The following is a 26,536-nucleotide window of genomic DNA, read 5'->3' on the forward strand; positions in this document are numbered from 1 at the left end:
ATCTTGTGGGGCCATAACGTTTGTGCAGCACTATTTTGGGCAAATGTGTCTATGGAGCATCTTATGGGGCCATTATTACCCTTTATGCAGGATTATTTGGGGCGTATTTTAAAATGGAGCATCTTATGGGGCCATCCTGAACTGTATGGAGCATTATATGGGGCTCCTGATTCAATATGGATATTCAAAAACACTTAACCTACTGATGTCTCTGTAACGGGGTCTACTGTGCTGTAGTACCTCTTTCAGCACCCCCCGTGTTTCAGGAGGTCCATTCTGCTTTTGCTGGATTCTGAATGAAGGACACTGGCTAGAATTTCTTGATTACATGGGAGCATATAAAAGCTGACTGCTACTCCAGGTATTTCCAGTCTAAAAGAACACACTTTATTTACAGCACACAGAATATATAACACAGAGACACAGGGCAGGCCAATAGAAAAAACAGGCCAGACATACATTACAATAGCCGCAGGGGGCCGGAGCCTGCTGGTATTTACTGGGGGAATTACAAAGGTGGGAGAGGACAAAAGGGGGATTTCTTGTCCTCTCTGCCCAGGGATGCAGCCTGTGGACTGATGCATTTCACATGGAACCTATTCTACATTATATATAGCATAACATATTCTTGGTGCTGGGGGTTCTGTAACAGTCAATTAATTTTACTTTTATTGGTATCTATTTTTACTTTTGACATTTACCGGTAGTTGCTGCATTTCCCACCCTAGGCTTATACTCGAGTCATTAAGTTTTCCCAGTTTTTGTGGCAAAATTAGGGGGGTCAGCTTATACTCGGGTCGGCTTATACTCAAGTATATACGGTAACTGTGTGATCCTTAAAACCTCAGCAATGTATGCCCTTGTTTTGGAATAGGAGTGACACCATCTCCATCCTGATGGCATCCGGTGACGCTTTGATCCAGTTTGCGGGCGGCTTGTGTGCCTCGGGGATCCTTTCACATGATAGTCCTCTTCTCCTGCACATAATCCTGGACTTCTATGTGTTGGTAAGGCGTCTCCTGTGTTATGTGTCACGCTGAATGTTATGTGAACTTTTATACTAGAGACCTATCAGACTCCTCGGCAGATGACAAACCTTCATTCCCAGGTAAGGGAAGACGCCGGGGGTTTAATTCCATGTAGTATGTATGGAAACGCTGCAAATCCCGACAGAAAGTCTCCAGCGGAAATCAAGTGGGTGAGGTTTGTGTTGATCTCATCCACATGATGCAGAACTTTGAGAACTTGCGGCATGTCGATTTCTGCTGTAAAAAGACTCAGAATTGTTTTGCCGATTTTCCCCTCTAGAGAATCTGCAGGCAGACACCTGTGTTGCTGATTTTACTGCAGATTACCTGCAGATCTGTGTAGACTGTAAGCTCCTGCTCAGAGCAGAACCTCATCCCCTCCTGCGAGACACTGATCTAATGCCATGCAATGCAGAAGCACTGCAGAGTATGAGATCAGCGACCTTTCAGTGGAGAGTTGATGTCCCATCCTGGGACAAAGTAAAAAAAAAAAATGTAAAAAATATATATGGTATATAAAAAAAAAAATATAAAGAACAAAACAATTCGAAAAAATATTAATCCAATAAATACATTTATATAAAAATAAACAAAAGAAGTTCACTTATTTGGTATCGCCGCATCAGGAACGACCCGACCTATAAAACTGTCCCACTAGTTAACCCTTTCCGTGAACACCGTAAATAAAGCATTGTTTTTTGCCTTGTTTTTTTTTTTATCATCATACCGCCGAACAAAATTGAAATCAAACGCGATCAAAAAGAACAATTGTAATTAAAAATGGTACCGCTGAAAACGGTATCTTGTCCCGCAAAAACAAGCCGCCATCCAGGCCCCATCAGTGAAAAATAAATAAAAAAGTTTTTTTTTTTTTTTACAGAATAAAGCGATCCAAAATTAATTATTTTTTTTTCTATAAAAAAGTTTTTATTGTGTAAAAGCGCCAAAACACAAAAAAATATAAATGTGGTATTGCTGTAATCATACTGACCCGAAGAATAAAGCTGCCTTATCAATTTTACTACACGCGGAACAGCGTAAAAAAAGAGCAAAAAAAAAAAAAAAAAAACAATTGCTGTTTTGTTCATTTTTGCCTACCAAAAATTGGAATAGAAAGTGATCAAAAAATGTCATGTGCCCGAAAATGGTATTAAAAACATCGAATCGTCCCGCAAAAAACAAGTCCACACATGACTCTGTGGGCCGAAATATGGAAAAATGATAGCTCTCAAAATATGGTGATGCATTTTTTCAATAAAAGAGTCTTTTAGTGTGTGACAACAGCCAAACATAAAAGCATGATATAGTAAATCTCGTATCGCTGTAATCACACCATCTAATCACCGAGGAACAGCGTAACAAAATAAATGAAACCAATTCTTCACCTGCTGTTGATTTGTTCTTTCTGCCTCCAAAAGATCGCAGTAAGGCTCGGCTCACATTTGCAACCTTCTCACAAATCTGATGAATGTGTAATATTTCCCTTTTTTATTTTACAGGTCAGTAATATATATATACGGTTTAATCTGCCCTTGATTGTACTCCCGCCTCCTGCAGTCTTTTATGCGGCTCTTCTCTGTACAGACTCTGTCAACCTTGACCAGCTCTGCTTCATCATGCGTAGGTATGGTATTCAGAGTCAAGATCCTGCATTTGGTCCATTAAAGGGAGTCTGAAAGCAAGTTTTTGCTACTCCCATTTGAGAGCAGCATGGTGTAGGGGCAGAGTCCCTGATTCCAGCCATGTGTCACTTACTGGGCCGCTTGCTGTAATCTTGATTAAAAACTGCTTTCTCTGCTGCAGGTGTAGCAGTTCTCTGAATGCTGAGCTCTATATAACCCCGCCGTCATCAGTGATTGGCTGTGCATAAGCAGGGGCGTGGTTGGACTACATGGAGAAGATCTACTGATAATCTCCTGCTGATAAACCGTTATTTTATAAAAAACTGCAGCAAGCAGCCCAGTAAGTGACACATGGGTGGAATCAGGGTCTTTGTCCCTACATCATGCTGATCTCAAATTAGGTGGCAAAATCTGATGACTAATTCCCTTGAATAATTTTTTTCTTTTTTTTTTGTGGACATAATTTTACAGGTTCAGGGATAACCTCATGATGGCAAAAAAGAACGAACAAGTAAGAAGGGTATAATAAAAGTAACGTGTTGGATTTGCAAGTGTGACTTTTGGACAATCATACTTACATTTTTTATCTCCACTTTTGCCTTTTATAGAGTCACATGCTAGTGAATATCAGCCACCAGCCGTACCAAGTGTACAACCAGTACCTGACTGCTATGGTCGGGTGTCTGTGGACATCACAAGCTTTTAACCAAGACACCCATCCGCAGGGTATCAAGATGGCGCCAGAGCTGTTTGTACAGGCCAACGTGCCCATGTATAAGAGGGCTTTCAATATCATCCACCACCCTGCGTTACTGGGCTACTCTGTGGCCTTTCTCAGAGAAGTAAGGGAACACATTAGCACGGTTTTTACTTCCTACATTTGTCACACACAGCTAACATGAGCGTGTGTAGTTACCAGTGATGGACCTGGTTCTTACCATAGGAAAGAGCTGGGATTCTGGGACAGGATCGGCAAATGAAGTCCATCCTGATCTGCTTCATGATTGTACACATTACGTTGTTAGATCGGTGGCACTTCCTCTTTAAAGGGCATAGGTATATGATGACTTATCTACAGGGTAGGTCATTGATAGCTGATCGGTGGGGGATCAGATTCCTGGCCCCTCCACCAATCAGCTGAGTTTTGCTCCGGCGGCTGGGCACAGTTCCATTCAGAATGTAGCAGTCACTGCCGGGTACTGAAGCACAGCTCTTGTTCTTTAGAATAGACACTGTGCTGCAGTGGCCGCTACACTTAGAATAGAGCTGTGCTCAGCAGCTACCTGCGAAATGTTTAATTCTGGCTTCCACCAGAGCAAAAATCAGCTGATTTGTGAGGGCGCCGGCTGACCCAACCTCCATCGATCTGATATTGATGATCTGTTGTGTAGACAAGTCATCAGATGCCTATGCCCAAACTAACACATGTGTCAAGATGATTGGTGAACTGTGAAATTGCGATTCATGCACAGTACTGTAACTGTCTTGAATGGTGAAAACACAGACTTCTGCTGTTTAAAATGGTATTCCTAAGATATTAATTTGCCTTGGTTAGATAGCATGAAAATAAGCAGGTTGTCAATTGATTTGCTTTTATTCAGTCGCCATGACAGCACAACGAGAGAGGGGATCCGCCCTTCAGGGACAGGAAACCTACAGACATAAAAAGGGCGGCACCTCTCTCCTACGTCAGTTTGGTTTCCTGTCCCTGACAGCGGAACCTCTTGCAGACAGGCCCTGACAAGAGGGTCGAAATAAGAAAATTCCCCACTCCTGGCGGCCCGGTACAGGTAGCGGGGGTCCCCTACCTCGGCCCGTCCAGGAGGCAGGAAGCACCACACGGCAGGGGCACTGCGCGGTGTAGGTGTCAGCAGGAGGAAGCAGCCTCTGACTTAAGGCTAGCTTCTCGGGTGTCCGCAGCGCAGAGGTACCTATGAAGAGGTGCTTGGCTACTTGGGGTCCCGGGAGTCACGCTGGTCCGAGCGGGGACGCGGCATTGGTCCGGAGAGGGGTCTGCTGGCGTCCTGGTCCGCGTGTCGGCTTGGCGCCGCCGCCGCGTCCTGAAGGGGGCGGGTCCGGATGACGCGGCGAGCGGCGCGGCCGGATGACGCGGCTGGGCATGCGCAGTAGCGTCATCTCCGGCTAATGGCGGCGCCCAGCTGCGGGAACGGTCGGGGCTTTAGGGAAGGGTAGCGCAGCACAGCGGCGGACGATTATTGACCACCTGGGATTCCCTGCTGGCCCCCATCCGGGGGCGGTACCTTGGGGGTATTTAATGCGGCAAGCTGAGTTGATCAGAGTTCCTCACCCATTCCATAATGGAGTCGCCAGAAGGAACTATCAGCCCGCAGCAGCAGCAGGAGCCGCAGCAGCAGCCAGATAAGCCTCGTAGAAGCTCCCAGCGTCGGTCTAGTGGCAGTAGCCGCGCTGGTGGAGCTAAGGAGGCACGGATCTCTGTTCCAAAATCCTCAGCCCGTAAAGATTTGCCGGCTTCGAAGGATCCCCCATCTACGGTACCACTCATTACTGGACGGGGTAAGTGAGCTTCGTGAAAGTCCACTTAGTGATGGTTGTGTTCCCCTTGTCTTTTTCCTCTATCAGGGGAGGAAAAGTTTGTCCAAAGCCAAACATAGGCAGTGTGCCGAATGTGCAGAGCCACTTCCAGATGGACATTTGAGGAAGTTATGTAAAATGTGTATTCAACGTTTACTGGAGGAGGAGGCGCCTGATCTAACCTCTACAATAAGAGAGATGGTGAGACAGGAAATTAAAGGTGCAGAGAGATCCCGATCCCGGGGGACAGAAGCTAAAAGGTCATCCCCTTTATCTGAGGTAGATTCGGATTCGGGTGAGCTGAGCTCAGGGTCTCTTCCGTCCACTTCCTCCTCTGAGGATCAGGAGTCTGCTCGAGCCTGTTTGTCCCTAGAAAGGGTTAACCATCTGGTCAAAGCAGTAAACAACACAATGGGGATAGAAGATACCCAATCGGAATGTTCCATTCAGGATGTTATGTTCAGGGGTATTGAGCGGAAATCCCGGAGAGCCTTTCCAGTGATTGACAAGATCAAATCGCTAATCTCAAAAGAATGGAAGAAACCGGAAAGGAAGGGGTCGCTTCCGCCAGCCTTTAAAAGACGGTATCCCTTTGAAGAAACGGCTTCGTCCTCATGGGATAAAGTCCCGAAGTTGGATGCAGCAGTCGCTAAGGCATGCAAAAAGTCGTCTCTCCCCTTCGACGACTTGGGAAATTTGAAAGACCCATTAGATAGGAAAGCCGACATTTTCCTTAAAGGGGCTTGGGAGACTTCAGCGGGGTCTCTGAGGCCAGCCATTGCAGCCACTTGTACCGCTCGATCCTTGATGGTTTGGTTAGGTCACCTCGAAGATCAACTCAGAGATAAAGTCCCTAGGTCGGAGATATTGTCCTCTATGTCCACAATCCAGGATGCCGCAGCCTTCCTCTCAGATGCTTCAGCAGATTCGGTCAGGTTAGCCGCCAGGTCCTCGGCATTATCCAATGCAGCCAGGAGAGCACTATGGATAAAATGCTGGCCAGGGGACTTACAGGCTAGAACAAAATTATGTAGCATTCCTTGTGAAGGGGCTCACTTGTTCGGACCGGTCCTAGACCAGCTATTGGAAAAAGCAGGGGATAGTAAAAAACGCTTTCCCTTCCTTGGAAGACCCTTCTACAGACGGGACTATAATAGAGGATGGTCCAACCGCAGAAGGCCGTATAGAGACTCCAACAGAGAATCTACTAGATATGACAACAGCAGGAGAAGGGGTAGAGGTTTTATGTTTAACCCTTCACGAGAAGTTAAGAAACCACAATGACTGGCGGACCAGGTGGGGGGTAGGCTTTTGGCCTTCTACCCAGCCTGGGTACAGATTACAAACAACCCATGGATTCTAGGCATTGTGGAGAAAGGCCTAACCTTAGACTTCCACCATACTCCTCGGGACAAATTTATGTTAACACCTGTTCGTTCCTCCTCTACAGAGCAGTTGGCACTAGAGTCTGAGGTCCGGGAACTCCAACAGAAGAATGTTCTGGTCAGAGTCCCTGCAGGCGAAGAAGGTAGGGGGTTTTATTCCCCTCTGTTCCTGGTCAAAAAACCTGATGGTTCTTATCGCACCATTATTAATTTAAAAGGCCTGAATAATTTTCTGTTCATACCCTCCTTCAAAATGGAGTCGGTCAAGACGGCAATAAAGCTACTCTTTCACCACTGTTTTATGGTTGTCTTAGATCTCAAAGACGCCTATTATCATGTACCAATTCACATTGATCATCAGAGATTTCTTAGGGTGGCGGTCTCACTAGCTGGCACAGTAGAACACTTCCAATATCAGGCACTTCCGTTCGGAGTCGCAGTTGCACCCAGGGTGTTCACAAAAATCATGGTGGAGGTTATGGCACACTTGCATGAACAGGATATATTAATAGTCCCGTACCTGGATGATTTGCTAATTGTGGGTCATTCTGAGTCGCATTGCTCAGACCAACTACAGAAAGTTATGGATGCGTTACACAAATTGGGCTGGATGATCAATATCAAAAAATCACGGCTTCAGCCCCTTAAAATACAAGAATTCCTAGGATATATTATTGACTCTAGTCAGCAGGAATGTCGCCTGCCGGACACAAAAGTTGCTAAGATTAAGCATTTGGTCACCAGGGCAATAAATAATCCCTTAATATCAGTCAGGTGTGCGATGTCAATCTTGGGCTCTCTTACGTCCTGCATCCCGGCAGTTCTCTGGGCACAGTTCCACACGAGGGCTTTACAGTGGGACGTGTTACACAATTCCTGTCGCCTAAATGCTCACCTCGACAGTAAATTCACACTTTCTGCGGAGACTGTACATTCACTTGATTGGTGGACTCACACTTCGAATTTACACAGGGGGGTCCCTTGGATAAATCACATATCTAGGGTGCTGACTACGGACGCTAGCCCCAAAGGGTGGGGGGCTCACTTAGGGGAGGATTGGGTTCAGGGACTATGGTCTCTGTCTGAACAGGACTCTTCCTCCAACATGAAAGAACTATTGGCAGTAAAACATGCCTTAAATAGATTCCTTGTACCCCTACAGGGTCGACACGTCAGGCTTTTGTCAGACAATCGGGTAACTGTGGCCTACATTAATCATCAAGGTGGCACGCGATCCAGTACATTGATGGAGGTCGCAAATCATATCTTTCAGATGGCCGAAGTACATCTTCTCTCCCTGACGGCACTTCATATAAAAGGAAGTATCAACACCAAAGCCGACTATCTAAGCCGCAACATGCTCAGACAGGGGGAGTGGTCGTTAAATCCAGCCATTTTCAGTCAGATCATCCAGTTATGGGGTTGTCCGGAGATAGACCTTTTTGCCAACAGAGGGAACAAAAAATTACATCTATTCTGCTCCCTAAATCCAAAAGACAACCCATACGCTGTGGACGCTCTGCTGATATCTTGGCACTTCAGGCTCGCGTATGCTTTTCCCCCTCTAAATCTGATTCCCCTAGTCCTGAGGAAGATTCGGGAGGACAAGGCCCGGGTAATCTTGGTAGCTCCATTTTGGCCCAAGAGAGCTTGGTTTCCTTGGCTGAGAAAAATGTCTGTCTGCCAACCATGGGTTCTTCCAGAGCTACCAGATCTGCTCTCCCAGGGACCAATCCTCCATCCTCAAGTAGCCAACTTACACCTAGCGGCATGGAACTTGAGAGGTCCTTACTGAGGGGGAAAGGATTCTCTCAGAATCTGGTTAATACTCTCCTTAAAAGTAGAAAACCATCCACAACGGGCATTTATGTGAGAGTATGGAGAAAATTTTTATCTTTTTCAGGGGCTCAAATTGACCAAGAACCATGTATTAACCAGGTTCTTGAATTTTTACAAAAAGGCCTGGAAATGGGCTTGGCCACAAGTACTCTTAGAGTTCAGGTGTCAGCACTGGGAGCGTTATATAATCTTAATTTAGCCAGTAATCACTGGATTGCTAGATTCTTTAAAGCAGTCACCAGGTCTAGACCAATTATTAAGCAAAGGTTAGTCCCATGGGACCTGAATTTGGTACTCTCAGCCCTGACGCAAGCCCCATTCGAGCCCATTGATACTATTCCTGAGAAGATCCTGTCAATCAAAACAGCCCTGCTAGTTGCTCTCACATCTGCTAGGAGGGTTAGTGATCTGCAGGCACTCTCCAGACATCCACCATACATGCAAGTTAGGGAGGATAGGGTCATATTGAAACCCGATCCCCTATATCTGCCTAAAGTTGCGTCTAAATTTCACAGGGTTCAGGAGGTAGTCCTTCCCTCCTTTTGCTCCAATCCTACTAACGATAAAGAACGTAAATTCCATTGCTTAGATGTGAGGAGATGCCTCCTTAGATATATTATAGTTTCAAATTCCTGGAAAAAAGATAACTCTTTATTTGTAGCCTATCAAGGGGTAAGAAAAGGTCTTAGAGTATCTAAAAACACTCTAGCCAGATGGATTAGGGAGGCAATCTCTCTCGCTTATACCGCAGGTGGCAACGAAGTTCCAGATGGTATAAAGGCACACTCCACGCGAGCCATGGCATCTTCCTGGGCGGAGAGGTCAGAAGTGTCAATCGAAGACATATGTAAGGCGGCCACATGGTCTTCCCCTTCTACCTTTCTTAGACATTACAGATTAGATCTGGGTAGTTCCTCAGACCTTACGTTTGGGAGAAGAGTGCTAGAGGCTATTATCCCCCCCTAAAATCTTTCGTCTCTGAAAGTCTCTCGTTGTGCTGTCATGGCGACTGAATAAATACGTACGCTACTCACCTGGTAGCAGTGTTTTTTCAGGAGCCATGACAGCACCCTTAGATTCCCTACCCTATGTTTTGAATAATTCAACAACCTGTTAATCTTGAGTTAAAGTTTATGTTCACTTGCATAAATAAAAAATATTTATGTGTATACTGCATCTGTGTTACTAACCAAGGTGGTCCTCTCATGCTCTGGAAACAACTGACGTAGGAGAGAGGTGCCGCCCTTTTTATGTCTGTAGGTTTCCTGTCCCTGAAGGGCGGATCCCCTCTCTCGTTGTGCTGTCATGGCTCCTGAAAAAACACTGCTACCAGGTGAGTAGCGTACGTATTTTCTATCCATTGTCATTCTCTTGCTTTTATCTATCATAGCGTACAGCTGGTTTCCATGGAGGTTAGCCTCCGCTGTCTGACATTCCAGGAGAGAAGTTAATTCCTTATATTCTCTCTGCAGCCCATTAACAGTTAGCTGCTCACCTCCGCCTTTGTGTTAATATAGTGATACCAGTGTAGACTAGATATGTGAAGAATACGGGAGATTGTTGTCACATGCAAGACACAAGGAGGACTTGCCAGAAATTCCTGCAGCTCCTTTAATGTTTCTGTCGGTCTCCTGTGAACCTCCGAGACCAATGATGGCACATGAGTGTAAATGTCATTGGCCGGTTCTAAACACAACCTCATCCCCGATTATAAGACGGTGTTCACACTCGTGCATCCACATGACTTTAGTTTTGTTATTTTTATCCCCCCTCCCTCTCAAAATAATTACAGTTGGTTTCACAAAGGTGACATTAAAGGTGGAAAAAATTCTGAAATTATTATTTTTTTTAAAATGACAAAAACCTGACATTTTAACGGGTGTGTAGACTTATGTCCACTGTATATATCAAAGTCCTTACGCAGTATGAAACTAGAAAACCTTTCTATTTGTATGTTGGTATATTGAATGATTCTAATATATAGCATTATGGCGTGTACAAAGGACTTTTATTTTTTCATTTCTTGGTATTTTATTTATACCATAGGCTTAAAAATCCGCATGATAACATTTATATATCATTTCCTCTTAGAGACTGTCAGAAGAGCAAATGTTTGACCTCCATCTCTTGAAGGTAACCTTTTCGCTATATATCCTATATGTTTGTCTTCCATCAGTTTCTCCATCGTGCACATGGCGCAATACTCACAAATACGCTGTATATGCATGCTCACATAGCGAGGTGGTGCTCGGAGCCCCCTGATGCCACACACTCGCGGGCAGCTACCAGACCCGCTTCCTCCAAACGCCTGCCTGGAAGCGATCGTAAAGCACAATAGGTAGAAAAAAAATAAGGCCATTGATCCCCTAACGTAGAGGATCCAAAGGCCACAGTGTATATTCCTTTTATTACATAAAGGTATACAGCACCCAACACTTTTTGAGGTAGTACGTCCCCTTCTTCAGGTGTAGAAAACCAATGATCACTAGGGCTCTGTACCTGAAGATTGGGGAGACACGTCCCTAAAATGCATTGATTTCTGTGTGTCCAACCGCTAGGATCCACATCAGTCGGCAGAACACAGCATTTTACTCATCAGTGCGTATGCTCAACCTGTCCTCCATTCATTCCCTATGGGGCTGCCCAGCGCCGTGCTTGACTTTTTCCAGCTGCCCTATAAAGACTGAATGGAGAGGAAGTTGGGCGTCCGACCTGCGACTCCATTTTGTAATGGGTATAAAATAGATAACTCGTTTCTCCTCTTTTATACAGTGCCTTGAGAAAGTTTTCGGCTCCCTGGAACTTTTCCACCTTTTCCCACATATCATGCTTCAGACATAAAGATACCAAATGCAAATTTTTGGTGAAGAATCAATTACATGTGGAACACAATTGTGAAGTTGAATTAAATTTATTGGTTATTTTACATTTTTGTGGAAATTGAAAAACTGAAAAGTGGGGCGTGCAATATTATTCGTCGTCTTTAACTTAATACTTTGTTGCGCCACCTTTTGCTGTGATTACAGCTGCAAGTTGCTTGGGGTATGTCTCTATCAGTTTTGTACATCGAGAGACTGAAATTCTTGCCCAATCTTCCTTGGCAAACAGCTCAAGCTCAGTGAGGATTGATGGAGATCGTTTATGAACAGCAGTTTTCAGCTCTTTCCACAGATTCTCAATTGGATTGAGGTCTGGACTCTGACTTGGCCATTCTAACACCTGGATACGTTTATTTGTGAACCATTCCATTGTAGATTTTGCTTTATGTTTGGGATCATTGTCTTGTTGGAAGACAAATCTCCGTCCCAGTCCTTGGGTCTTTTGCAGACTCCAACAGGCTTTCTTCAAGAATGGTCCTGTATTTGGCTCCATCCATCTTCCCATCAATTTTAACCATCTTCCCTGTCCCTGCGGAAGAAAAACAGGCCCAAACCATGATGCTGCCACCACCATGTTTGACAGTGGGGATGGTGTGTTCAGGGTGATGAGCTGTGTTGCCTTTACGCCAAACATATCGTTTGGCATTGCTGCCAAAAAGTCCGATTTTGGTTTCATCTGACCAGAGCACCTTCTTCCGCATGTTTGGTGTGTCTCCCAGGTGGCTTGTTGCAAACTTTAAACGACAATTTTTATGGATATCTTTGAGAAATGGCTTTCTTCTTGCCACTCTTCCATAAAGGCCAGATTTGTGCAGTGTATGACTGATTGTTGTCCTATGGACAGACTGTCCCACCTCAGCTGTAGATCTCTGGAGTTCATCCAGAGTGATCATGGGCCTCTTGGCTGCATCTGTGATCAGTCTTCTCCTTGTTTGAGATGAAAGTTTAGAGGGACGGCCGGGTCTTGGTAGATTTGCAGTGGTAGGATACTCCTTCCATTTCAATATGATCGCTTGCACAGTGCTGCTTGGGATGTTTAAAGTATTGGAAATCATTTTGTATCCAAATCCGGCTTTAAACGTCTCCACAACAGTATCACGGACCTGCCTGTTGTGTTCCTTGGTCTTCATGATGCTCTCTGTGCTTCAAACAGAACCCTGAGACTATCACAGAGCAGGTGCATTTATACGGAGACTTGATTACACAGAGGTGGATTATATTTATCATCATTAGACATTTAGGACAACATTGGATCATTCAGAGATCCACAATGAACTTCTGGAATGAGTTTGCTGCACTGAAAGTAAAGGGGCCGAATAATATTGCACACCCCACTTTTCAGTTTTTGAATTTCCACAAAAATTTAAAATAACCAATAAATTTCGTTCAACTTCACAATTGTGTTCCACTTGTTGTTGATTCTTCACCAAAAATTTACATTTGGTATCTTTATGTTTGAAGCATGAAATGTGGGAAAAGGTTGAAAAGTTCCAGGGAGCCAAATACTTTCGCAAGGCACTGTATATATTGGAAATGTTATTACATGAAGTTATTATTTTTATTTATGAGAAAACGACTTGTGCAGAGCTGCATAAAGCAAACTTTCATTGATCTAATTACTGTCCAGCGGCCATTTAGAAACACAATCTGTTGAGTATTGGGTCGGCACATTGGAGCCATGTTTTGTTTTGCATTTCTGTTTCTTGACTCTTTGCATGTTTCCCTATTCTGCAGGGCAAGTATTGGGACATTTTCATTGAATATGTCTCCAATTACGGACTGACCGATTTTAAGCTTTTCATCGAGAGAAGTGTGAAACGTGTGCACTCCAAGAAGACAGAACAGCGCTCACTTCAGTCCTAGTGGGGCGATCGCCTCGTGTTCACACACCGCAGTATACGGACCAATGTTTCCATATATCTGAGCTCAGTGACAATCAATCATTTTGTTGCTGATTTTAAACTACCCGAAGAACAAGGTGTTCCAAAAACACTCGAGAATTATTCTGATCGCGGCACAGCTTTTTCTTCGGGAGTTTTTGTATGTTGGCGTATTTGCATCGCTTTAGGCTTCCTTTAAATGGGGCTCGAGTCTGTAAAAAAATAACAGATGCTCACTTATAGGTACAGCTTCCCACCTGGATGCTGCACTGACACAGACTGACTGCAGCGGTCAGGTGACTTGAGCAGCGTCACCTGAGCTTAAGAAGCGTTACAGATGTACCAATATCTTCTGTTCTCCAATGCTCGCAGTGTTATAGGAGCACGTTTATGCCTCCCATGTTCAGTTCAGGTTTGACCTATTCCTGTATTTATTACAGCAGAATAATTGCTGTTCTTTACTGTTTATTTTTTCCATTAAAGATTACTATGTTGTTTTTTATGTATATGTGTTTAGACTTAAGTTGTAAATAAATTGGAAGGGTGTGATGGTTTTGCCGTCGCTTATCTTGATACTTCAGCAATATGATTTCACAATTCAGCACAAGAAAGGAGTTGATCATGGCAATGCCGATGGCCTGTCTCGCCAGGATGGGACAGAACCAGATACGTGCTCGGGAGCTGTCCTGTAAGTCAACCCCCATACACGTTCATAAGGAGGGAGGTGTGGTGAAATATGTGTATATATTTTATATATATCTTTATATGTGTGTAAGGACATCTGTCTAGGGTTTTATGTGTGACTAGTGATAATGTAGCATCTGTCCTGAAGGCAAGTCGCACCTAGGTGTTAATAGGTACTTCATTGGGACGAGTAAAGGTACCTTCACACTAAGCGACGCTGCAGCGATCCAGACAACGATCCGGATCGCTGCAGCGTCGCTGTTTGGTCGCTGGAGAGCTGTCACACAGACAGCTCTCCAGCAACAACGATGCCGGTAACCAGGGTAAACATCAGGTTACTTAGCGCAGGGCTGCGCTTAGTAACCCGATGTTTACCCTGGTTACCAGCGTAAAAGTAAAAAAAAACAAACAGTACATACTTCCCTTCCGCTGTCTGTCCCCTGGCGTTCTGCTTCCTGCACTGACTGTGAGCACAGCGGCCGGAAAGCAGAGTGGTGACATCACCGCTGTGCTCTGCTTTCCGGCTGGCCGGTGCTCACAGTGCAGAGAGGCACAGCGGGGGACAGACAGCGGAAGGTAAGTATGTAGTGTTTTTTTTTTTTTTACTTTTACGCTGGTAACCAGGGTAAACATCGGGTTACTAAGCGCGGCCCTGCGCGCCCTGGTTACCAGTGAAGACATCGCTGAATCGGCGTCACACACGCTGATTCAGCGATGTCTGCAGGGAGTCCAGCGACGAAATAAAGTTCTGGACTTTCTGCACCGACCAACGACAGCACAGCAGAATCCTGATCGCTGCTGCCTGTCAAACTGAACGATATCGCTAGCCAGGACGCTGCAACATCACGGATCGCTAGTGATATCGTTCAGTGTGAAGGTACCTTAAGACCTCTGTCTCCAGATCTCACCAGGAGGCCTAGCTAGAGCCAAGAACAAAGGAACACTTGACACATCCTAGTGCTTGGAGGGGAGATGTTAATTGCTTGAGGGTTAGCTATTCCTGGGAACCATCTCACAAGTGTATCCAGAGGAAAATAATATATATTAATTAGTAGCGCGGCCGTGGCCCAATCAAACAGGCAGCAATTATGATATTGGCCTGAGGGGCCAGTCTAGGAACCTGACCTCAGACCAAAGTTATAAATTTAGGCTGCAGACAGAGAATTGTGTTCACATGATGAGGGCAGCCTGGGAAGCTGATGTGTTCCAACTCCATTCACCCCCCCTCAGGGAGCAGAAAGCAGACTACAAGTTAGATGATTTCTGTAAGTTTTCTCCTGTTTATTTTGAAATTGTTTGCATAAGTTGTATGTCTTTTTATTATCATATTTCTATACCTTTTTCTTATTGTAAGCATTGAACCTTTTGCTACTAAAGTATAAACTTTAATAAGTTGAACCTTGAATGTTCTAAAGAATCCATAGCCTAGAGGTGTGCGAGCCTTATGAGTGATAAACATATTTTTATTAGTTATTTCTGGGACTCATCGCCCGTGTATTCGATGAGTGGTGGCAGCGTGTATGAGCGGGTGTGTGGCCTGGGTCGGTGTGTGATTTATGCTCCCATTACAGCATAGGACAGAGGTTGAATGCTGGACTGAGAGAAGTGGGGAGATAGATTAACCCTTGCAGGCACAACCCCAAGTCATGTGTGAGAGCAGGCACGTGACGAATAAGTGACACCACGGAGAAGGGATCCGTGACAATTGATCAGTGCCTTTGATCATGTAACCTCCCCTGGGGTGTTGGCCAATTGCTAATTTTATTCCAAATAAGGACCCACAATCCCTCTCACCTGATCCTTTACTCTGCCCTATAAGTTTAGTAGTTTCTTAAGGGGTGCACGCGTGTGGGGTTAGGCACGCGCATATCTGCTGCAAAGCATTGCGCAGCTAAGCATAGAGACGCCGCAGTTATTTCAACGGCAGTTAGTCACGGCAGAAGTCAGGACTCCACACTATGTCGCCGTCTCTTTTGGGTATGTCTGCTGAGTAAGCACTTCTTATTACCTGGATCCAGCTTTTCTATTAACCCATCTTAAGGTACCTTCACACTGAACAACTTTCCAACAATCACGACCAGCGATACGACCTGGCCGTGATTGTTGGTAAGTCGTTGTGTGGTCACTGGGGAGCTGTCACACAGACAGCTCTCTCCAGCGACCAACAATCAGGGGAACGACTTCGGCATCGTTAAAACTGTCTTCAACGATGCCGAAGTCCCCCTGCAGCACCCGGGTAACCAGGGTAAACATCGGGTTACTAAGTGCAGGGCCGCGCTTAGTAACCCGATATTTACCCTGGTTACCATTGTAAAAGTAAAAAAAAACAAACCACTACATACTCGCATTCTGTGAGCGGCCCTGCGCTTAGTAACCCGATATTTACCCTGGTTACAAGTGAACACATCGCTGGATTGGCGTCACACACGCCGATCCAGCGATGACAGCGGGTGATCAGCGACCAAAAAATGGTCCTGATCATTCCCCAACGATCTCCCAGCAGGGGCCTGATTGTTGGTCGCTGTCACACATAACGAGATTGTTAGCGGGATCGTTGCTACGTCACCAAAAGCGTGACGTTGCAACGATATCGTTAACTATTTCGTTATGTGTGACGGTACCTTTACTCCTTCACCATGTTTACCTATGCCCTTACAGTGTTTGCTCCACTATTCCTCTCTCTCCTTCGCTATCACAAACTCCAGCACTCACTAACCTAATTAACATCTCCCCTTCCATCTTACCTCCCCACCTGTCCTCCTCTGCTGACCTGCTCTTCAGCCTCAAATCTGTCCTAAGAAAACATAAGTCGGCCACTCTTTCTCCCACCTGCTCTCTATTTCTCTGCTTCTCCTCACTGCTTTAGACATATCTACCAACCCGGGACACCCACAGCTCATACCTCCCACTGCTACTCCCTCCTATTGCTCCCTATCTAATATGAACTACCGCAATCTTTCCAACATAAAACCCATACCCCTGACGCCCACCTCCCTGCTCCCTCTCTCTGGAGCACTCTGGAATGCCCGCTCAATCTGCAATAAGCTTCACGTGATTCACGACCTTTTTCTCTCTCGCAATCTTGCCTTCCTTGGCCTCACAGAAACATGGCTAACACCCTCTGACACCGCCTCCCCTGCTGCGCTGTGGTATAGAGGCCTCCACTTCACCCACACCCCTCGACCCGGCAACAAACATGGTGGAGGAGTGGGTCTTCTCCTTTCTCCTAACTGCACCTTTAACCCAATCCCACCTCTACCCTCCCTTATCCTCCCCTCTTTTGAAGTCCATTCTGTCCGCATCTACTCTCCCACTAACCTCCAAGTGGCCATCATATACCGACCCCCTGGCCCGGCCACTGCCTTTATTGACCAATTCTCCACCTGGCTTCTTCACTTTCTCTCTGCTGACATTCCCACCATCATCATGGGTGACTTCAACATCCCCATCGATACTCTTCAGTTAACAGCCTCCAAACTTCTGTCCCTTACCTCATCCTTTGGACTTACTCAGTGGTCCTCCGCAGCCACCCACATAGACGGACATACATTAGACCTGGTATTCACCCGTCTCTGCTCTCTATCTAACTTCACCACCTCCCCTCTCCCTCTATCCGACCACCATCTGCTCACCTTCTCATCTCTGTCCTCCCCACCAGTCATCCATGTCCAGCAAAATGCGCACCCCCGCAGAAACCTTGCACACCTAGACACCCACACACTCTCTGCCTCTATCCGAAGACTAGCTACCATATCCTCACTCCACGACACAGACAGTGCCACTCTTGCATCAGCTATTGACACAGTTGCCCCTCTCGTACATGGCAGAGTGCGACGTATCAATAGACAACCTTGGCACAATAACACCACTAAAAAGCTCCGGCAAGTGTCCAGGGTTGCGGAGCTTCGTTGGAAGAAAACACACCTGCAAGACGACTTCATTGCATTCAAACAGACAACACTTGCTTTTAACCCTAGAACGCATATTGGGGGCCTTTTAGGCCCCCATGCTTACATTTTTGCTATTATCTGCAAAATTACTTTAGTTAGAATTTTGAAACTCCAGGTATTCCTCAAGTATGTCGTTGTTGATAATATCCAGTTGTTCATATAAATATTTTTCATAGGCATTATGGTGTAACAATGCTTGTTTGGTGAAAACTACATCTGTACGAATTGGGGGCCTTTTAGGCCCCCGCTATTTTTATCATGTTCTCAGTATTGTTTGTGTCTCAAGTTACTTTATTTGTACTCAGTAATGCTGGTGGAGGGGCCAGGGTGTGGATAATAACGTGTGAGGATGTCATGTGATTTTTGGAGGGAGTGATAAGGCCAGGACATCACCTCAGGTCCTTCGGAACACAGTAATGAGCTGTGTAAAGAGTACTGAGGACAGTATACACTGTGAGCTAATTGCTGAATGACCTGTGATAAGATAAGCTGTTGAGAGGAAATCTGATTCATTTTCAGTTTCTGTTTCTAAAAAGCTTGCAAAGGCTAGAGCTTGTGAGCCACAAAAATCCAGAGAATTGTACACCACCTAAAAGTATAAAAGGTAAGAGCTGCTGAGGGTGAGAGGAAGAAGGGGGGACATTACACTTACAGTGTGTCACACACAAGCAAAGAGTGGACAACCCTGATTCTGTTCATTGTTTTTTCTTTTAGTTTGCCAACATCTAGTCAGCAATGGCACACTTTTCCTCCAAGTGTCTGACCAAGAGATTGAAGCGATTATGTTTCAAAGCGATGATGAAAGTGAACTATCTTTGTCTGATGAAGAATATCTGCCACCAGCTAATCAAACATCCTCATCCAGTGATTCTTTTGATGATGAAGAAGTGAATCTAGTGGATCCTCAAGAAGTGATAAGCAGAACATCCAAAACGAATGTTTTTTGGGACAGTAATCCTACATTAATCGGACGTACTCCAACACACAATATTGTGAGACAGGCTCAAGGAGCTGTGGGAAGTCCCAGTTACTTTACCCCTAAAGATGTATTCTGTACTTATTTTTCTGACAATATTGCAGAAGAGGTCCTATTATGTTCAAACCTAGAATGAAGACGTATCGCTTCTGCAAAAAATAAGTCCTGGAAAAATATCTCAAAAGAGGAACTTTATACATATATTGGACTTTTACTGCTGGCAGGGAGTAAAAAATCGTATGATGTCCCAATACGAGAATTATTTCTGGACCCACTTTCTGATCCACACTATAAGGCGACAATGTCAGTGGGCAGATATGAGGAAATTAGAAGAATCATTCGCTTTGATTATAAGCAAACTCGTGCAGTGAGGTTTGAAACAGACAAATTAGCCCCTATCAGTTATATCTGGAACATATTTATCAAAAATTGCACAAAACTTCTGAAAAAATAACATGTCAGAATTGTTTGGAAGACTTAAGGTACCGTCACATTAAGCGACGCTGCAGCGATCTAGACAACGATCCCGATTCTGCAGCGTCGCTGGAGAGCTGTCAGACAGCTCTCCAACGACCAACGATGCCGAAGTCCCCTGGTAACCAGGGTAAACAACGTAAAAAAACCCAAACACTACATACTTACCTTCCACTGTCTGTCCTCTCCGGTGCTCTGCTTCTCTGCACTAAGTGCCGGCCGGAAAGCAGAGCACAGCGGTGACGTCACCGCTGTGCTTTCCGGCCGCTGCGCTTACACAGTGCAGAGAAGCAGAGCACCGGAGAGGACAGACGCCGGAATGTAAGTATGTAGTGTTTTTTTTTTTTTACATTTACACTGGTAACTAGGGTAAACATCGGGTTACTAAGCGCGGCCCTGCGCTTAGTAACCCGATGTTTACCCTGGTTACCAGTGAAGACATCGCTGAATCGGCGTCACACACGCCGATTCAGCGATGTCTGCAGGAGGTCCAGCGACGAAATAAAGTTCTGGACTTTCTGTGCCGACCAACGATATCGCTAGCCAGGACGCTGCAATGTCACGGATCGCTAGCGATATCGTTCAGTGTGAAGGTACCTTAATATAATAGAAAATAAAGTTAGAATAAAAATGTAGCTGCAGCTGGTTTGCTATAGATTTCTATGCGTTTTTGTGTGTTTTCATGTCTTTGTGTTAAATTTGGGAAAAAAAGATTTTTTGGTGTTTTCTGTGAAAAATTATAATTAAAATTTTGTCCACTATTCATATTTTATTGAGCAATTTTGAAATAAACTTGTGAAAGTTATTTAAGTGTGTTTTTATACATTATGTGCATGGGGGCCAAAAAGGCCCCCAATACGTTAATATGTATATTTTTAACGTCATGCGTTCTAGGGTTAAATCTGCTCTCACCTCTGCTAAACAGGTCTACTTCACAACCCTCGTATCTTCCCTATCCTACAACCCCAAACAGTTATTCAAAACCTTTAACTCCCTCCTCCGCCCCCCACTGCCCCCTCCAACCTCCCTCATCTCTGCTGAGGACTTTGCCACACACTTTAAAAATAAGATCGACCAGACAAGGCAAGTCTTCATTGTTCAACCACCACAACCCCTTTGTATACCAGACCAATGCCCAAACCCCATAACCTCCCTATCCAACATCACTGAAGGGGGGCTTAATTGTCTCCTCTCCAAATCGCACCTCACCACCTGTGCGCTCGACCCCATCCCACCTCCTCCCCAACCTCACCACCACACTTATCCCATCCCTAACCCACCTCTTCAACCTACCACTATCTTCTGGCACCTTCCCTTCTGCTTTCAAACATGCCACAATCACGCCTATCCTTAAAAAGCCAACCCTTGATCCAACTGCTACGTCCAGCTGTTGCCCAATATCACTGCTCCCATTCGCTTCCAAACTCCTGGAGCAGCACGTCCACTCTGAACTTTCCTCCCACCTCTCATCTAACTTGCTCTTTGACAATCTACAATCTGGTTTCCGCCCCCATCACTCAACTGAGACAGCCCTGACCAAAATCACTAACGACCTACTTACCGCGAAAGCTAATGGACAATACTCTGTACTCCTCCTTCTAGACCTGTCCTCTGCTTTCGACACGGTTGACCACTGCCTCTTACTACAGATCCTCTCTTCCTTTGGCATCAAAGACCTCGCCCTATCCTGGATCTCCTGGTACCTTTCCAACCGTACATTCAGCGTCTCCCACTCCCACACTACCTCCTCATCCCACCCTCTCTCTATTGGAGTCCTCCAAGGCTCTGTTCTAGGCCCCTTACTCTTCTCCATCTATACACTTGGCTTGGGGCAACTCATAAAGTCCCATGGATTCCAGTACCACCTCTTTGCTGATGACACTCAGATCTACCTCTCTGGCCCAGACGTCACCACTCTGCTGTCCAGACTCCCAGAGTGCCTATCAGCCATATCCTCCTTCTTCTCTCGCTTCCTCAAACTCAATGTGGACAAATCTGAACTCATCATCTTTCCTCCATCCCATAGATCTTCCTTACCTGACCTATCTATCGCAATCAATGACATCATGCTTTCCCCCGTACCGGAAGTACGCTGCCTCGGAGTAACCTTCGACTCTGCCCTGTCTTTCAAACTGCACATCCAATCTCTTTCCACCTCCTGTTGCCTCCAGCTCAAAAATATCTCCAGAATCCATCCTTTCCTCAACCGTCAATCTACTAAAATGCTTGTGCACGCCCTCATCATCTCCCGCCTTGACTACTGCAACATCCTTTTCTGCGGCCTCCCTGCTAACACCCTTGCACCTCTCCAGTCCATTCTTAACTCTGCTGCCCGACTAATTCATCTCTCTCCTCGCTACTCCTCTGCTTCCCCCCTCTGCAAAACTCTTCACTGGCTCCCATTCCCTCAGCGTATCCAGTTCAAATTACTAATACTGATCTACAAAGCCATCCATAACCTGCTGTCTCCTCCATATATCTCTGAACTAATCTCCCGATATCTTCCCTCACGTGATCTCCCGTCCTCCCAAGACCTCCTTCTCTCCTCCACACTTATTCGCTCCTCATCCAATCACCTCCAAGACTTCTCCCGAATATCCCCCATCCTCTGGAATTCTTTGCCCCAACACGTCCGACTATCAACCACATTCGGATCCTTCAGACGGAACCTGAAAACCCTTCTCTTCAGGAAAGCCTACAGCCTGCACTGACCCCGCTGCCTCCTCAACACTACCGGAGCTACCGCCTCACCAACACCGGAGCTCCTGCAACCCTCAACCTACTGTCTCCTTCCCCACCATCCTGTAGAATGTAAGCCCGCAAGGGCAGGGTCCTTGCCCCTCTGTATCAGTCTGTCATTGTTAGTTTGTTTACTGTAAGTGATATCTGTAACTTGTATGTAACCCCTTCCCATGTAAAGCACCATGGAATCAATGGTGCTATATAAATAAATAATAATAAATTACCGCTTGTTTCAAAAAATGATTTTGTGTGGCTGCATTTACGTTTAATTAATTTTTGTTGGAAATAATTTAAAATGACATATTGGGAAACAAAAATATTTACAGAGCATGTAGGACCCAATAAGACAAAAGGAGAACGTAAAGGCGTGCAACGAAAAGCCTGTGTGGATCGCCTTATCGGTCTGTCCATCGCATCGGCTCCCACAAGGCGCAGCTCTCAGCACGTGAAGAGGTCTAGTCTATAGGTGAAATAACAAAAGACTGACATATCCAAGGTAGTGTGAATAGGTGCATACTAGGAGCAGCCACCTCCATATAAAATACACAATAAAAGTTGCACTCTATCGTGCTCAAGCATGTCAATGTGCAAGATATGAAATATGAATAGCAATACTGCTTCTGGATACTAGGAAAAAATGAGACACTTAGCACATAATTTCCCCAAATTGGATCTCACTGATTCTAAAATAGTTTTTTTTTTGTGACATTGTACTTCATGATAGTGGCAAAATTTCTTCTATATAACTTGCATTAATTTCTGAAAATATCTGAAAGTTGGCGAAAAATGTGAACATTTTTGCAATTTTAAAACTTTTAATTCTTATTCCCAGATGGTTATGTCACACAAAATCTAATATATAAAGCTGAATGTGTGTGTGTGTGTATGTATGTATGTCCGGGATTGGCATCTGAACCGTCGCAGCTACAGCCACAAAATTTTGCACAGTCACACGTCTGGACCCCGAGAGCGTCATAGGCTATGTTGTGAGGTGAAATTTTAACCCCACGCTTTCCAATTCACCAAACAATTTTGCCCCTATCTACATAATGGGGAAAAAGTGAAAGGAAAAGTGTTGGAGGCGTCGCAGCTACAGCCACAAAATTTTGCACAGTCACACGTCTGGACCCTGAGAGCGTCATAGGCTATGTTGTGAGGTGAAATTTTAACCCCGCGCTTTCCAATTCACCAAACAATTTTGCCCCTATCTACATAATGGGGAAAAAGTGAAAGGAAAAGTGTTGGAGGCAAATTGACAGCTGCCAGATGTGAACAAGGGGGACTTAAAGAATGAGAGCGATGGCGCCAAAGAGTATATACCGTACAGCTGCTAAGGTGGGGCCCGGACATGGGATACTCACCACATACGGGGATATGAACACACACACAAAAGGCGCCACAAACTACCACGTGCTTGAACACATATACCACCCTCAGCACACATTTCACACATACACCAACCTCGCCACATAAAAGTCGAAACAGAAGTCGCCACATGCAAAACTCGCCACACGTGCAAAACTCACCTCATGGAAAACTCGCCACACGCAAAACTTGCACACGCGGAAAAATTGCCACATGCACAAAAGTTGCAACACATGCAAAAGTTGCCTCACACAAAACTTGCACATACTCAAAAGGCACCACACATAAAACTCGCCATCCGCAAAACTCACCATGCGCAAAACTTGCTGCACACAACTTGCTACACTAACCTGTCACATGCAACTCAACACACAAAAAGTTGCTACACGCATGTCGTCACACAAAACTCATCTCACAAAAGTCACTACATGCATGTCGCCACACGCAACTCAACACACAACTTGACACACGAAACTCGCCCTAAAACACACACAAGTCTGGTATTATCCTTCAAAAATAAAAATCTGATTAATAAGCAGACAAACTACAAGAGCAACAAATGTACCATATAGGAAATCCGGCAGCTGTCAGTCACATGACCTGTCTATTATGTGTATGTGTGAGCTAATATATACTGCCAGGGAGGAGGGCTTCCTGTTGGCTGGGGATTTATCAGGCTGCCAATTTAGCTTACAAATACTGAGGTAAAAATACTGACCAAATAACGTGTGAATGAGGTCTAATACAGGAGGAGATGACACACAGGTATATACTATATACAGGAGATGACACACAGGTATATACTATATACAGGAGGAGATGTGTTATGGACCTGGTGGTTAGGAGCACCCGGAACGACCTGATGGTTAAACCCACACAGGACAAGCTCTGGGAAGTGGGAGCTCTGCTGACCGCAACCCCTAATCCTATCACACAACTAGAAATAGCCGTGGAGCGTACCTAACTCGGCCTAGACGCCTCTTCACAGCCTAAGAGCTAACTAGCCCTAGAGACAGAAAATAAAGCCTACCTTGCCTCAGAGAAATTCCCCAAAGGAAAAGGCAGCCCCCCACATATATTGACTGTGAGTAGAGATGAAAGTCACACAAACAGAAATGAAACAGGTTTCAGCAAAGGGAGGCCAGACTTACTAAACAGACTGAGGCTAGGAAAGGTATCTTTGCGATCAGCACAAAAAACTACAAAAAGACCACGCAGAGTGTACAAAAAGACCACGCAGAGTGTGCAAAAAGACCTCCGCACCGACTCACGGTGCGGAGGTGCCACTCTGCATCCCAGAGCTTCCAGCTAGCGAGACAAAATAATGATAGCAAGCTGGACAAGGAAACAATGAACAAATAATTAACTAGCAGGGACTTAGCTTCTGTTGGAGTAGACAGGTCACAAGAAAGATCCAAGAGCGAACTGAACCAGTACAAGAACATTGACAGCTGGCATGGAGTAACGATCTGAGTGGAGTTAAATAGAGCAGCCAGCCAAAGAATAAACTACGTCACCTGTGGAAGGAACCTCAGAAGCAGCAGCTCCACTCACAGCCACCAGAGGGAGTCCATGGACAGAACTCGCCGAAGTACCATTCATGACCACAGGAGGGAGTTCGATAACAGAATTCACAACAGAGATGACATACAGGTATATACTATATACAGGAGGAGATGACACACAGATATATACTATATACAGGGGAGATGACACAGGTATATACTATATACAGGAAGAGATGACATACAGGTATATACTATATACAGGGGAGATGACACAGCAGGTATATACTATATACAGGAGAGATGACATACAGGTATATACTATATACAGGAGATGACATACAGGTATATACTATATACAGGAGATGACATACAGGTGTATACTATATATAAGGCCGGGGTCACACTAGCGTATTGCATCCGATGCAAGAGCATCGGATGCAATATGCTAATAACACTCGGCTCCTGCTCGCAGCAGAGCAAGAGCCGAGTGTCATGCGTCTGTGCTCCGATTCTCTCGCACAGGGAGGATCGGAGCACAGCTGCGGAGGAGGCAGAGAAATGAATTTCTCCATCTCCATTGCTGGGGTCCGCTGATAGCGCACATCACTCGGATGATATCCGAGTGGTGTGCGCTGTATCACTCGCACCCATAGGCTTATATGGGTGCGAGTGAGCCGAGAGTTTTCCTCTCGGCTGGTGGGAGCTGCCCCATATGGTAACATTGGTCCGAGTGCATTGCACTCGGCCGTATTACGGTCTAGTGTGACTCCGGCCTAAGGGAGATGACAGACATGTATATACTGAGGTGAAAATGAGAGGTGTGAGGTGAAAATGAAAAGGTGTGTGAGTGCAAAATGAGAGGAGTGAGGGAAAATAGTGGAGTGATCGGAAAATGACAGGTGATGTCGAAATGACTATGTTAGGGGGGAATGAGGAGTGAGGGGAAAAATAAGGTGTGAGGGGGGAAAATGAGAGGTGTGAGGGAGAAAATGAGAGACGTGAGGCAGAAAATGAAAGATGTGATGGGGAAAATGAGACAAGTGAGGCGCTATAACTAACCACAGATATTTACTATGCCCAGGCAACGCCGGGCTCTTCAGCTAGTAGTTAATAAAGAACATTTTCCCAACGTGTCAAATTTACATCTGCATAATTTTCAAAACATTTTTTTTTTATAGGAAGTTAGAAGGGTTAAAAGTTTATCAACTATTTCTCATTTCCAGGACGTCCCTCCTGACCGCACAGGAGGTCGTCCTTCGTATACAAGAGGTACTTCAGCCTGCCAGTAGATCCGGAGCTCCTGGGATTGAGGCGCTTCCCCCTCTGGGGGGCTGAGCTCCTAGGATTGAGGCGCTTCCCCCTCAGGGGGGCTGGGATTGAGGCGCTTCCCCCTCAGGGGGGCTGAGCTCCTGGGATTGAGGCGCTTCCCCCTCAGGGGGGCTGAGCTCCTGGGATTGAGGCGCTTCCCCCTCAGGGGGGTTGAGCTCCTGGGATTGAGGCGCTTCTCCCTAAGGGGGGCTGAGCTCCTGGGATTGAGGTGCTTCTCCCTAAGGGGGGCTGAGCTCCTGGGATTGAGCCGCTTCCCCCTCAGGGGCCTGAGCTCCTGGGATTGAGGAGGAGCTTCCCCCTCAGGGGGGATGAGCTCCTGGGA

The 26,536-nt window shown here is 45.5% G+C and overlaps 2 protein-coding genes across 2 annotated transcripts in view; both read left to right on the plus strand.

Annotated features, from left to right (window-relative positions):
* CENPI (centromere protein I) overlaps nt 1-13,692 on the plus strand; it is a 75,946-nt gene extending 62,254 nt beyond the window's left edge. The window contains exons 16-21 of the mRNA XM_069748601.1: nt 875-1,007; nt 2,528-2,652; nt 3,122-3,161; nt 3,259-3,492; nt 10,519-10,560; nt 13,041-13,692. Coding sequence (XP_069604702.1) covers nt 875-1,007; nt 2,528-2,652; nt 3,122-3,161; nt 3,259-3,492; nt 10,519-10,560; nt 13,041-13,169 — 703 coding nt within the window. The 3' untranslated portion in view covers nt 13,170-13,692. The remainder of the gene's footprint in view (nt 1-874; nt 1,008-2,527; nt 2,653-3,121; nt 3,162-3,258; nt 3,493-10,518; nt 10,561-13,040) is intronic.
* Nucleotides 13,693-14,309: 617 nt separating this feature from the next.
* On the plus strand, nt 14,310-19,464 carry LOC138662706 (uncharacterized). Its single transcript, XM_069748586.1, has 2 exons — nt 14,310-18,424; nt 18,535-19,464. Exon 1 carries the CDS (start codon nt 16,811-16,813, stop codon nt 17,981-17,983), a length of 1,173 nt encoding a protein of 390 aa, XP_069604687.1. The 5' UTR covers nt 14,310-16,810; the 3' UTR covers nt 17,984-18,424; nt 18,535-19,464.
* Nucleotides 19,465-26,536: the final 7,072 nt, after the last annotated feature.

The sequence above is a fragment of the Ranitomeya imitator genome, chromosome 2 (assembly GCF_032444005.1).
Source record: "Ranitomeya imitator isolate aRanImi1 chromosome 2, aRanImi1.pri, whole genome shotgun sequence".
Lineage (NCBI taxonomy): Eukaryota > Metazoa > Chordata > Amphibia > Anura > Dendrobatidae > Ranitomeya > Ranitomeya imitator.

Coding starts and splice junctions, on each gene's coding strand:
- LOC138662706 (XM_069748586.1), top strand. CDS start 16,811: ATGAACTACCGCAATCTTTCCAACATAAAACCCATACCCCTGACGCCC.